At 52.0% G+C, this 13424-nt stretch overlaps 2 protein-coding genes across 5 annotated transcripts in view; one reads left to right on the top strand and one right to left on the bottom strand.

Moving 5' to 3' along the window:
- LRRC8A (leucine rich repeat containing 8 VRAC subunit A) overlaps positions 1 to 1771 on the bottom strand; it is a 20682-nt gene extending 18911 nt beyond the window's left edge. The window contains exons 1-2 of one of the 3 annotated variants that reach the window (XM_033077314.1): positions 1706 to 1771; positions 212 to 337 (exon numbers count right to left, since the gene is read on the bottom strand). The gene's annotated coding sequence lies outside the window, so the exon portion shown is untranslated. Of the gene's footprint in view, positions 1 to 211; positions 338 to 1649 lie in introns of all 3 variants that reach the window. The other 2 variants (XM_033077313.1, XM_033077312.1) reach the window with 2 other exon arrangements.
- Positions 1068 to 13424, top strand: KYAT1 (kynurenine aminotransferase 1). 2 transcript variants are annotated; one of them, XM_033077316.2, is made up of 14 exons: positions 1068 to 1346; positions 5116 to 5237; positions 7395 to 7453; positions 8362 to 8512; positions 8793 to 8942; positions 9292 to 9378; positions 9484 to 9612; positions 9864 to 9984; positions 10573 to 10649; positions 10889 to 10978; positions 11320 to 11506; positions 11697 to 11773; positions 11935 to 12021; positions 12410 to 13424. In XM_033077316.2, exons 2-14 carry the CDS (start codon positions 5154 to 5156, stop codon positions 12476 to 12478), a joined length of 1368 nt encoding a protein of 455 aa, XP_032933207.1. In that variant the 5' UTR covers positions 1068 to 1346; positions 5116 to 5153; the 3' UTR covers positions 12479 to 13424. The 2 variants fall into 2 exon arrangements, with proteins under 2 accessions (XP_032933207.1, XP_032933206.1); XM_033077315.2 differs by lacking the exon at positions 1068 to 1346 and adding an exon at positions 3544 to 3663.

Below are 13424 nucleotides of genomic sequence, written 5' to 3'. Positions count from 1 at the left end.
AGCTGGCTGAGGGCTCCCAGAATTTAATTAACACTACCACAATTAAATACCACCACTCTGCTCACCACCATCTGACCAACCACCTTCCCTCCACATCGATTATCCCATGCACTGTGTTTTGCATCTATGTTCCAGCAGGTCCCTGGTCTTTTTCTTTTTTTTTTTGGGTTTTTTTTGGCTTGACCACTCAGAGCTGGCCCAGAGCCCTCACCTTGCAGCAGGGTTCTGCTATCTGCACGTCAGTTCTCTGTGCTGGAAGTGGCTGATATTCCTACGTGCTGGATCCCGAGCAAGTGCTGAAGCGCTGCACTCCCCACAAGCCATGGGAACAGTTTCCCTGAAATGAAACACAGATTATCAGCAAAAAAGAGGGAATCGAGTTCACACAGGGACGTGTAAAAGCTCAGCAAACAGTATCTAAGAAGCAGCAAACAACTCAGAGGGTCACTGGGAGCCAGAAAGAGACTGGCTGATATCTAGAAATATGGCAAGAACACTAGAAGCCAAGTAAAGCTCTTAGCAGGAAGGAATTTCCAGCATCTGTTATTTTAACAGAAGTTACCAAAAAACAGGTGTTGCAGACATAGTCAAAAGAAAGGCTGAATATCAGTATCACAACTAAGCCTACAGAAGGAGAGACAAAATAACAAATCATTGTCAGACGGGGAAAGGGATGACTTTGCTGCCTATTTTCTAGTCTGATAAGCCTGATCCACTTTAAATGACACTATCAAGAGTATCAGAAAGCACAGATCACACTCCTAACCACACCAGATTCAAGCAACTTCCCCCTTCCCTCACAAAACAGATCTTCACGAACTGGAAGCAGTTTAGCACCATCAACAAAAATTACAACACAACTGGGTTTTTTTTCCTTGTTTCCTGCGTGTCAGCACAGGGCATGGGAAAACAGGCAAGGGAGCAGATCCTCAGAGGGATCTCTCGAGCATCCAGCCTCCCAGCCATGTAGGAGAGGACTGCAGAACCTCGGAGAGCATTGTGTCAACAACAGGGAGAAATTAAAAAGAACCGAGATCAGTGCGAGAAAGTCCAACCTCATAATACAGAAGATTAATTCCTCTTGACCCCTCAGTTACCATTCGGGCTGACAGATTTTGAAGCAACACCCAGGAAACCAAAGCTGTTGCATTTTAGCCGTAGCACAGTGCCGCAAAGGCAGCACCAGGAGGAGAGGACTCTCTGACCTTCCCCCGCTCCAGGCAATGGGCACCAGCCTGAACCCCGCACACCTCGGCACCAGCCCCGCCACTCCACCGCGGCTTCCCGGACAGAAGGAGACAGCCTCTGGGAGATATAAATAAATCCCACCGCGCTTCCGTCCGCAGGTAACCAACAGCGGCGTCCTGCCCTGGCTGGGGGAACGCTGCGCACAGCCCGGCCCTGCCTCGCCCCACAGACGGGGCCGGGACCCCCCCGCCCCGGGCGGAGTGAGAGCAGGGACGGCGGGACACGGGGGAACCGAATCGCTGCCGAATTACTCAGCAAATCCGCCCTGCTCGCCGCTTCCGAGCCCCTCAGCCGCGCCCCACCGACCCGGCGTCCCACCCCATCCCCTCCGGGACACCGCCCCACAGGGGAACACGTCCCCACAGCACGCCCGTGGCGTGAGGGGAGCGCGGCACACCCACCTGCCCGCCACGGCCGTGAGGGGAACCCACCGCACCCACCTGCCCGCGACACCCACCCTCCCTCACGCCGCTCCGGCGCCTTTTGTCCGCCCTCCCCGCAGAGGCCCCGCCCCGGATCTGACCTCACCTCAGGCACTGCCGCCATCGCCCCGTTCCGCCATCTTTGTGCAGGGCGAACTCCATAGCGGGGTGGGCGGGAAGAGCGGGGGGGGAGTGAGGGCGGCGACGCCATCTTGGTGCCGGGCAGCGCTCAAAATGGCGCCGCCCTTAAAGGAGCCGCCGCAGTTCCAGCCGGCCCTGAGGGCCTCCAGCTGCTGTGGAGTTTGTGGTGCCCGAAAAAAGTGATTAATCGTAGTTATTTTTACTTGTCTGACGCAATGGAGGACGCTGTGCAGCATAATTTCTTTTTAAATTCATAAAGGATGGTTCAAAGGCATTCGTTGTAATTTTATTACTGTACAGAAGGCGGTTCTGAGTGGTTAAGTGCAGTCACTTTTAACTTGTATACACCAGTGATATATTTAACAATAAAATAAGTTTATCTATGGCTTTCTAGGAATATTATAAATCTTGGTGGCTTCCTTTAGCCACAGGCACAGGACCTATATCAGAGGAGCTGGGATCCCAGTGACAGTGCTGTAAACTCTTACCAGCTCAGTGCAAATAGCCTTTTTTTTTTTAACTCAAAGCTAATTAAGAATTGTTCTTGTCCAGACGCATCTGTTAAATTAAAATTACCTGAAGAAAAAGAGGGTCATAACTTTCCTTGAGTTTCACAGTAAAAAGTACAAGGTCAGATGTGTCCTTTAATTCACTGACCTCATCCAGAAATTTCTGCTGAATTTCAAGAAGGCATTAAGGCGAAGTTTCATGATACTCTTGGACCAATATAAAACCTAAATCCTGACAGAGAAGGCGAGGGCTTGTGTCCATCCCTTTTTCTCCCAACCCTCCCTTCCCACATCTCTTTTTCCTTTCAGGACCTTTTGCCCTCACATCCAACCTGACCCAGGTTCAACTCAAGGACCTGACAGAAAATTGGCCACTTTTCTCCCAAACTGGCTTTTTGCTAATATACCTAATCAAATTAGCTCAGTTCAGGGCCAGACAACAACTAGGGAAGGCACAAGGCTGGTGGAGGACAGGACAAAGAAAGCAGAGGGTAAAAGGCCACGGAGCCATTTGATAGCTCCGGATGCGACGTGAACATTCCTACAGAACCAAGCTTTCCTCCCATCTGTTTGTTTCAGTGCTTGAGTTAAACAGAAATTTAGAAAACAGAGTTTTCCTCTCCCTCCGGACATTCCCTCCTGCTTAATCACAGATGCCTGTGGGATGTCAGGTTGGGATTGGGAACCTTTGGCACAGCGGATGCAGCCGCTTCCTTCCCCCATGGCTCACTTTTTCCTGCTGTGAAAGGGAGACACAAATCATTCAGGAGACCTGACTCATCATCAAGGTCAAGCCGTGTCACAGAAGGAAGAGAGGGCAGTTTTCTGTCAATCCCTGACTGCGGCACCTGTGAGCTCCCAAACACGGATGGGGAGTTCAGCTCCTGCATCCCTGAAATCGCTGCTGTCCCTGCCTGGCCACAGGGATTCAGCCAGGATCTGTGTCCAGGGATTCCACAGCCTGTGTCATGGCAGGAGGACCTTATCCCTTCTCTAATAACATTAAGCCTGCAGGATGAAATTTTGGAGAGAATTTTGACTTAAAAATTCATTTTTCAAAAAGGTTTCACTCCAAGGGAAATTCCCAGCCACGCTAAAGTATTTACACCCAAACCACAAAAAATACGCCACTATGGTAATGCCATCGGGGTATTTTCCCAGACAGCCAAACCCGTCGGAGCCTTTTCCCGGCCGGATTTTCCCCAGCGGGGCTGCAGCTCCGGCTCCTCCCAGGAAGTGCGGCCGCCGCCGAAGCCGTGGGGCCGGGACAGCGGGATGTGTGCCCGGGCAGCCCGGGCGGCTCTGCCAGCCTCGGCAGCCTAAAGCAGCTCGGCCAGCTCCCTGTAAGTTGGATTTGTCCCCGCTGTCCCTCCGGCAGCTGCTCTGTCCCCAGTGCCAGCTCCTGCACCCGCCCTGCTCCTGCTGCTGTCCCGGGGCACATCCAGGGACAGCCGTGTCCCCAGAGCCTCCCTGCTATCCCGGGGCACATCCAGGGACAGCCGTGTCCCCAGAGCCTCCCTGCTATCCCGGGGCACATCCAGGGACAGCCGTGTCCCCAGAGCCTCCCTGTGCTGTCTCGGGGCACATCCAGGGACAGCCGTGTCCCCAGAGCCTCCCTGCTCTCCTCCCAGGGCACATCCAGGGACAGCCGTGTCCCCAGAGCCTTCCGGCTGCACCCCAGGGCTGGAGGTGGCGAGTGAGCAGTCCCCGAGGTGACCTTCGGGCTGTCACCTCCGAAATCCTCTGCTCAGTCCGGTGTCCCCTTCCAGAGCGAGCGGCTGCTCCCTGGTGCTGCTCCCCAGCCCTTGCACAGCGCTGTGATTTGCTGCCATCTGATAAAGCCTTTTTTACTGCCACTTTCACTTGGATTCTGTCTCCTGCAGGGTTGGTCCCCTCATTCCAGGACTCTTTTGCTTTGCACCCCAAAGCAGTGTCCCCTACTGGTCTTGGCTGGCAGCTGCTTTGCACTTTTTTAAGAAATAAAAATGTAGAATACTGGGGACTCAGATCCTGCATGTAAGGATGGAAAGTGCTCTTAGGAGTATTGAGAGCTTACCTGTGGGCTGGTCAGCTTCAAACCTGTTTTAATTACTTTTTTGGCAGATGGGTAAATTAATGCATGGCTGGTTATAATAAAGGTGCATGCATCCTCCAGCCTCACTGCTTTTATGCCAAGTACCTAAGAAAACATTAACTTATTTTACTTTAAATACTGCATGTTTAAGTAATACTGTAGAATAATAGAAGGAACCTGAGGTGAAGGAACAGGCTGCATTTTAGACACAGAAATAAATTTGTTTGGGGCTTTGAAGGAAAGATAATCACCAAAATAACTTTAGAAGGTTATTTGAATAAAAAAACAGAGCTGCAGCAGCTGAGAGGCCAGAGATTCTCTGTATGGGCCAGGAAGGTGAAGGTGGTGCAAGGGAGGAAGGGCAGAGACAAGAATTACCTGAGCTCTGACACTGGATAGGGAGCTGATGTTGAGTACCAAATTCCCAGAGGATGCCCTCACTGGTGTCCATGCCACTCCCATGGGTGCAAAGTGTGGGAAGCCTGGGAGAGAGGGGGCAGAAGTCATGGTTGCCTTTGTGATCCTGATTCTGTGTGTCATGGGCACAAAGTACAGCCCCAGCACTGCTGGACACTGCAGTGACAACACACAAAGCAGCTTGTTTTGCCTTTTCCTCTCTGTGGCAGAACAGCCTCTGCTTTGGGTCTGCCCCATCCCAGGTACGTTTGTTTTAGCCCTGTGGAGCAGCTCTCAGGCCTGTCTTTGTCTCTGGGAATTGCAGGTCTGTGCCTGTAGGAGCCAGGCAGCAGGAGCTGTGGCATGCTCAGGAGAGCGGGACCGTCCCTGCGTCACTTCTTGCTGGAGAGGAACAGCGGTGCTGGGCTTAGCTCCTGCTCCAGAGAGGTATGGAATGCCCAGTGGGACTGTTCCTGGCTGGCAGCCTGCCCAGGGAGCTCACCTTGGCAGCAAGAGCAGACAGAGCACATCAGGAAAAGCCACTTTGGTACAACTTCCTCTGTGCCTGCTTATTTCCAGGGAGCGTTTTTAAAGGATTCTCATAATAAGGGGATATCCTTCATAGAAAAGGCTCCTTGTTTGTGGGGTTGCTACATCTGATGGTCTCTACTAGAACCTCTTGGCTTTGCAAAGTACTTGGAAAATACCAGCATCCCACTCAGAGATCCCAACAAGCAGAGTGAGGCAGTCACACACAGCAGTCACTGGTGGAAGTTCATGGGTGCCAGGTCCTGTTGGCACTCAGCTCTCCTGTGTGGCTGCCTGGCAAACTGCACCTTCTGTCTGGGAACCAGAACAGGCTGAAACACATTTGAGGGCTGCATGGTCCTGAGCCTGTGTTGCTCTCCATCACACACAGGCTGGGAATAGGATGGGATGGAGGGGAAATCAGAAAAAAGTAGTATTTGTTATTTCTGTTCCTGAAGAACTGGGAATTTCAAGGCTTAAGGCACCTTCTTCCCATTGATCCCCATCACACTTGGTCATCTATTAAATTCTCTGACCTGTAGCAACCCCACCTTGCAAGAATAGCACTGGAGCTGTTAATATTTTACATCCAGCTATCTTTTACTTCCTAAGCCGTAAATCCTTCTGCTCCCACCCAAATCAGCTCAGGCACTGGGTCTTGTGACTGTAATAGTGCAGAATTGTGCAGAAAGAGCTGAGGGAGAGGGAGAGGGAGAGGGAGAGGGAGAGGGAGAGGGAGAGGGAGAGGGAGAGGAGAGGCTGCCCCAGAGCCAGTGACTTCTGCTTGTCATTGGCTGCCTGCCTGGCACCAAGGTGGAGCAGAGTCCACCTGGTGCCCTCTGAAACACAGGGCTCCTCTGCAGAGTGTTTGCAGAGACCTCCGGTAAGGGCTGAAGCTGTATAAAAATCTAAGGACCTCAGCACAAAATCTCCTTGGGGCACTACCCAAATTCTGGTGCAGTGCTGTGGGAGCAGCAGAGGGGAGCAGGTAAGTCCTGCTGCAGCTGGGAGGAGGCTGACCTGGTATTCCCCACCATCCTGCCACAGCATAGCACAGACCCCTGCACATCCCAGCTCTGCATCTCACCTCAGCTGCTTTCACATGCCTTCCTCGTTCCAGTTCAAATGTATTTTATTTGCTGTGGTGACAGTGGTTTTCTTGACTCATTGCTTCAGGGCTGCCCTTCTCATGCCCCCACACTGGCTCTTTCTGGTGCACTGAGCATCATTTGTCTCCAGTTTCCATCCCCTTCCCTGTCTGGGTACCTTTTCCCTGCCCTGCTGAGTTATTAAGTTCTGTCTCTGCCACTTTTCATCATTCTCATGATGAATTCCCCATAAAGCACATCCAACTTTCTCCCACTGTGCTTGTCCAACTGGAAGGAGGGTTTTGCTTTCAGTGTTTCCTGCTGTCTTTCTTTCCACTCCCCTGAGCCATGATGTACATGGAAATTACAAATCAGTCACAGCATGGTGACTCTGTCTCTTACATCACACTGACCTCTGTGCTCTGCTCTCTCTTGCCTGTACTGAGTTACTGCTTGGGTTTGACATGAACTTTAAATAGAAAACTCTGCACATTTTATAGGATCTAGAGCAAGCCCCCTCACCAAGTACTTCAGGACAGAAGAGTATCTGCTTCTGCTACTTCAGAGAGCAGCATGGAATAAAATAGTTTGTTCTTCTTGGAAAAGGGGGTATTTCATGGCTTGCAGAGTGAGATGGAGAGATTATGGAAGATAAAAGCCTGAGGTGTGGGGTCCTTGGCCTGGCTGTTACAGCCTGGCTGAGCTTGACCCCATGACTAATCCCAACAGGTAATGAGGTTTAAGCACTGCCACCTCCCCAGGGAGTGTACAAAAGCTTCTCTTGTTCATCTATTTTCCCAAATCTTGTTGAAACTTGTAAGTGAAAGCAGAAACCACTGCAACAGTATTACTGCTCCAAGGTCAGTCAGGAACAGCCCATGAAGCAATACTAAAGGGCACACCTTCTGTTGGGAAAAACTTTCTGGGGAGGCCCCTTTGTGGCTTCATTTAAAAGCCTCAAACGCACTTTATTTCTCCCTCTCTGCAGGCAAAAATGTCAAGGCCACTGCAAGCTCGGAGGCTGGAAGGAATAGATAAAAATATCTGGTAAGTTAAAAGAATATCTGGTTTACCCAGGTGGTAAATGTGGTTTTAGGCATCCTAAAACCAGATTGGAACCACAGTAGCCACACAGCACAGAGCAGAAGTTTCCCTCAACTGCTTTGCCTGTATGCAGGAAGCACATCAGAGCAAGTTTGTCCCAGAGGACTTTACTGTGAGCCAGTTCTGTACCTGCAGAACCTCAGGTTCTGTATCAGGTGTTTTGCACCACCGGGCAGGCAGAAGCATTGCCCTCCCTCTGACCCATCCACCCAAATGATCCCAGTGGCATCCAAACCTCAGCCAAGTGTTTGCTGCAGCCTGCCACCTGCTCCAAGCTCACCTTGGGGCAAGGTGAGAGGCAGGTGAAGGGCTGCTGCAAATGCCATTCCCATCCTGCCAGGCACAATGTGGCACTGGGAAAGTTTCATGCTGGAAGAAGAGATTGAAATGGTCTTTCCCCAAGGCCCTGCTGTGCCTGGGTTCAAGCCACAAACTGCCAGTGAGCTGGTTCTTGTTTGATTTGAGATGAGCAGTGAGTTCAGCCCACCTGCCCTCTGCAGAGGCCTTCACAGTGTCTGGTTGCTGAATTGTGCAGAGCTGGTGTGAGCTTGAAAACCTCCAAGTCCCCTCCTGCCCAGTCCAGTGTGATCAGAAACACCACAGGCTTTCAGCTGGGACCACACACTGAGCAGAGGAGCTGTTTCCTTGGAGAATAAATTAAAACCATTCCCCCAGTGCAATAGCTCATCATCCTTGCTTTAGTTGCAACAGGTCTGAGCTGAGCTGTGCTTGGTCCTGCCTGCCTGTGAGCAACAGGATGACCCTGCAGGAGGGACACCAACCCCACTCCCTTCCAAAGGGACGCACACTGCTCAGACCTGCTGAAAATGCTTTTGTTTCCTTCTCTCCAGGGTGGAGTTTGTAAAACTGGCTGCTACCTACTCCAAGGTGAACCTGGGCCAGGGCTTCCCTGACTTCCCTGCACCAGACTTTCTGACAGAGGCACTGACGAGAGCCCTCGGCGGGGGGAACCACATGCTGCACCAGTACACCCGAGCCTTTGTGAGTGGACAGACCTCCCTCCCAGCACCACCCCTCACTCCTCACCAGCCCTGGCTGCTTCAGAGCTCAGCAATAAACAGGAAAAAACATGAGGCAAAACCTACATCCAGCCTCGACCCATGCCCACTGTTCCCAGTAACTCCCTGCTTTACTGGGATGTTTGAAGCAGCCAGGCTGGAAGATCTCACAGGGCTCTTGGCTTCTCAGTCCCCTTCCAAGGGTTCATCCTTGGTTTAGGAGTCTTCTGCAACTCAATTCCTACCCTCCTCTCACCCCACAGGGCCACCCAGCTCTGGTGAAGGTCCTAGCCCAGTTTTTCGAGAAGCTGCTTGGACGAGACCTGGATCCCATGACCAATGTGATGGTGACTGTGGGGGCATACCAGGCCCTGTTCTGCTGCTTCCAGGCTTTAGTGGATGAAGGTGATGAGGTAACCCAAGATTAGGGCTTGTTGCACTGGCAGCCTTCCCCCAGGGGACCTGCAGGCTGGTTTGCATTGTCCTTTTCCAAAGCAAAACCAGTTTTATCCCCATTCTGCAGTACTTGAGCTTCCAAAGGAAGAAATTATCTGCTGCAGGGCACTGCCTCATTTCTGATACAGCAAAATAATCCTTTTGGTTATGAGTGGTGGTGTCCTTCTTGACATTCCCCACAGGCAATGCAGGTTCTCCATTAAACAATTAAGGGATTAAAATGTCCTGTCCCTCCCATTGCTCTCTGCACACTCAGGGAAGGTCTGAGCAGGACCAGGAGGATGCTGACATGTCCCTTTCTTCCAGGTGATAATCATTGAACCCTTCTTTGACTGCTATGAGCCCATGGTGAAAATGGCTGGTGGGACACCTGTGTTTGTCCCTCTGAGACCGGTGAGTGGGTGGAGAAGGGCAGAGTCACAGCAGTCAGCAAAGAGGTGAGTGATAAACAAAGTGCAGAGGTAGCAAAGCAAGCCAACATTCCTGTGTTCTCTCCAGAATCCTCCAAAAGATGGAAAATTGATGTCTAGTGCAGACTGGCAGCTGGACCCAGCTGAACTGGCTTCTAAATTCAATGAACGGACAAAAGCCATCGTCCTGAACTCACCCAACAACCCTCTGGGCAAGGTAACACTGCTGGCCATGCTGGAAGCTGCACATTTGCAGTCAGCAGTGACTCAACCTGCCTTGCACACGAGGGAAGTGGGTGCTGTGGGGGCACCACAGGCTGTGCTCAGGCTCCTGGTGTTTTTTTAGACCAACTCCTGCCCCTCCTGGCATGGGAGATGGTGCCAGGAGGATACACACAACCTTCAGGGACAGGCAGGGGCTCAGAAACGCTGCTGCTGCATTTCTGCTGCCCTCTGTGCCTGCTGCAGGTGTTCAGCCGAGAGGAGCTGGGGCTGATTGCAGAGCTGTGTGTGAAGCACGACGTGCTGTGCATCAGCGACGAGGTGTACGAGTGGCTGGTGTACGACGGGAAGCAGCACATCCGCATCGGTACGGGCGGGGCTGGGGCTGCTCAGGGCGGGGAAAGGGCATTCACTGCCGGCCCCTGAGTGCCAGGAGCTGCCAGCTGTACTAGGCAGGAATCCCCCACTGGAGGTATTTTGCTGCACCTCAATCTCAGCCTCCAAACCAAGTCCTAAATAGAAGCTCTGACTTCATAGCCAGTTAGAGGGGAGATCTAGAACAAAAAGCCCCTTGGCCCCAGTGAAACTGTTTCTTGTCCCATGCTGTGTAAAGGCACAGTTTTCTGAGTCTCTAGTTTCAGGAAATCCATTTCAACACGATTTCAGCCTGTTCTTCCAGTTGGAGTAACATGCCATCACCTTGATGCAGGGTGATGGTGCTTGGCATCCCTGAGAGCCCCAGGGGCTGGGTGCATGCCTGAAAATGCTTAATTAAAAGGAGATGCTCTTGAGAAACCTGGCTGCCTGTTTGGGATGTGCTTTGAGGCTCATCCAGGTGAAAGATGTGCTGTGAACACAAGAGATCACTGTGGATTATGGTGGACAGAGAGCTCCCAGGTGCCAGAAAGGAGCATGCTGAGCTCTACCATGGAGGTTTCTCTCCTTTCATTGCCAGCCAGCTTGCAAGGGATGTGGGACCGCACGGTGATCGTCGGCAGTGCTGGGAAGACCTTCAGTGCCACTGGATGGAAGGTGAATATCCCATGTGGCACCTCATTGTGTCCCTGTCCCCATCCCTGTCCCTTTGCCATAGCACAGCGCTGGGGACACTGCAGCCACGCTCAGCTTTGAGCCTCAGGGTCTGAAAGTACCAGAGCTGCTTCATGAAAGTTCTGTCTAGAAAACACAGTGAAACCAGCACAGGCACAGAAAGGGGAGCCTGAGCAGGTACCCAGAGATTCATCATCTTCCTCCTCCTCTCCTGGCTGCAGGTGGGCTGGGTTGTGGGCCCTGACAGGCTGCTGCAGCACCTCCGTACCGTGCACCAGAACTCAGTGTACCACTGTGCCACAATTGCCCAGGTAAGGCAGCTCCCTGCACCTGGCCCTGCAATTCCCAACCCCCGGAGCAGGGGTAGGAGATGGTCCTCGTGCCCACAGCTGACCTGAAAGGCACACACAAATGATTTGTGGTGCCCTGGAGAGGCTCCTCCTTCTCTCCCTACAGTTGCTACATGTCTGGGAGAAAGGGGAGAGTCCAGCTTGCCTGGGGTATATTCCTTATCTTGCATTGACAAATCTAAGGGGCAGTTCAGAGGGGCTGGAGGCAGAGAGCTCCCTCATCACCTGTGAATTGCAGGAACTTCAGTTCCCAAGAAAGCCCTGACCATCTTCCCACTGGGCACTGGCTCCTCTCCTTACAGGAGGCCGTGGCCCAGGGCTTCCAGAGGGAGCTCACACTCTATGGAAAACCAGAGAGTTACTTTGTCCAGCTGCCCAAGGAGCTGCAGCAAAAGAGAGACTGGCTGGTTCAGAGCCTGGACGATTTGGGGATGAAACCCATCATCCCTGAGGGCACCTACTTCCTGGTGGCAGACATCTCCCCGTTCAGTGAGTCACCTGCAGTCCTGCCCAGGTGGGCTGGGTCTGGGGGGTGGTTACTACTGGCAGGGGCAGGAACCTGGATAAGCCATCATCAAAGCAGGGATGGACTGCATGTTCTCCATCCAACCTGCAAGGCTTGGGGCTTGGCTGAGGCACCTGGCAGCTGCCCCAGCTCTGTCCTGCTGTGCTTCTCCAGAATCTGATGTCCCTGATGCGCCCGACTCAGATGAGCCCTACGACTACAGATTCACAAAGTGGATGGTCAAGAACAAGGTAAATGGGTCTGGGCCTTTCCGCTGCCCTGGGTGGGTTTGTGCCCCCTGTGCTCACCCAAGCTCATGGCTGGGGCCTGGAGTTCACCCACACTGGGGCACAGCAGGCTGCAGGCCAGCCCCAGAGCAGGAACCTCAGCTCCACGTGCTTCCTTCTCCCAGGGCCTTGCTGCCATCCCCCTCTCCGCTTTCTACAGCGAGGCCCACAAGAACAACTACACCAATTTCATCCGGTTCTGCTTTGCAAAGGTGAGATAGGGGACAGCACTAAGGAAGGCAAGGTTGGGAGTAGCAATCAGGGCTGGTTTAATGAGAGAAATGCCAAGAAGAAATGCAGGATTGGAGCCCACCATGGCATCCCAGCTGGAACAACATGGGCTGAGCTGGGGCAGCAGATGTGCCAGGGCCATCCTAAACCTTGTCCCATCAGCATCCTAAATTTCTTGGCCAAGGAAGGGACTCTCTAGGTGGCCCTTCAGCTGCCCAGTGGCTGTGTGTGTCCCACAGATGGCTGTGCCTGTCTCATACTGAACCTGCAATGCTCCAAAATGAGAACAGGATTTTTGTATCAACAGTGGCAGCAGTGAGGGGGAATAGGATTTGGCTACCCACTGACCAAACCTGTGGTATTTTTTAGGAGGAAGCTACACTGAAGGCAGCAAATGACATATTGCAAAAATGGAAACAGGAGAAAACCAGCTCCTGAATACACTGAGAGAGAACCAGGCTCTCCTTGGTGCTCATCTGCCCCAACTGCTCTTCTTCACCTGTCTGCAAGCTTTGATCTGTTCTTACTTCAGTGCTTTCAATAACATTTTCTGTCAGACAAATGGTTACGTTTTTCCAGGCCCAGGGCCTGGGGGATGTTTTCAGACACTGTGAAATGATCTCAAGAAGTGAGACTTTGTGTGCACTGACAGTATTTGATGTTTCTTGCATATAAAAACTTTGCTAATCAGTTCTGAGATGCATGCAGCAACACACAAGGTGAGGATGGCTCCTGGGATTCTCTCTCACCATCAAATTCTGAGAAGGTGTTTCAGGACCTACCTTCAAGGCCATGCTGCAGAGTTTGTGTGGCTCCACATCCCCACTCAGGGCAGCGTTTCCTCTGGCACTCACGTTCCCACAGGACTAGCCAGTATCACCAGCCATCAGTAAGGTGACTCCTATGATCCTGCAAATTTTTAAACCCAATGAAATAACATTTCCCATCATAAACTATTTTCCCCACTATTTTTTTTCTGTGTATCTCTGGGGAAGATGACCCCACAGTTGGTTTCCCCACAGGAAAACCAGTAGTCTGGCTATTGTCAGGCCTTCCAAATTACTTCTGGCACTTTCTCAGGGCTTGGCAGCATCGTCCACGCTGCGGAACAAAACCTTTTCTGGGCTTTGACAAGTGCACACAGTGGCAGGGGAGGATGGGCATCATGGCCTTGGCTGCTCCTACTGCTGGTGGCCACCACAACCTCCTACCTAGAGAGATGGGGCAACATGAACAATTCTGGAGAGGTAATTCTTGCATCAGCATCGATTTCAGCCCAGATAAGAGTGTAAAACATCATCATCAACCACAGGAGCTGTGTGAAACAGACTGTGCGATGAGTGTTTGTAGCAGTTAAATTATTAAAGTGGAATTACCGCAATCA

This window comes from Catharus ustulatus, chromosome 21 (genome assembly GCF_009819885.2).
Source record: "Catharus ustulatus isolate bCatUst1 chromosome 21, bCatUst1.pri.v2, whole genome shotgun sequence".
NCBI lineage: Eukaryota > Metazoa > Chordata > Aves > Passeriformes > Turdidae > Catharus > Catharus ustulatus.
This window is presented reverse-complemented; position numbering and strand designations above follow the sequence as displayed.

Coding starts and splice junctions, on each gene's coding strand:
- KYAT1 (XM_033077316.2), top strand. CDS start 5,154: ATGCTCAGGAGAGCGGGACCGTCCCTGCGTCACTTCTTGCTGGAGAGG. Junction 8,513..8,792: donor ACCAGTACACCCGAGCCTTT/GTGAGTGGACAG, acceptor CTCACCCCACAG/GGCCACCCAGCTCTGGTGAA. Junction 9,985..10,572: donor GAAGCAGCACATCCGCATCG/GTACGGGCGGGG, acceptor TTTCATTGCCAG/CCAGCTTGCAAGGGATGTGG.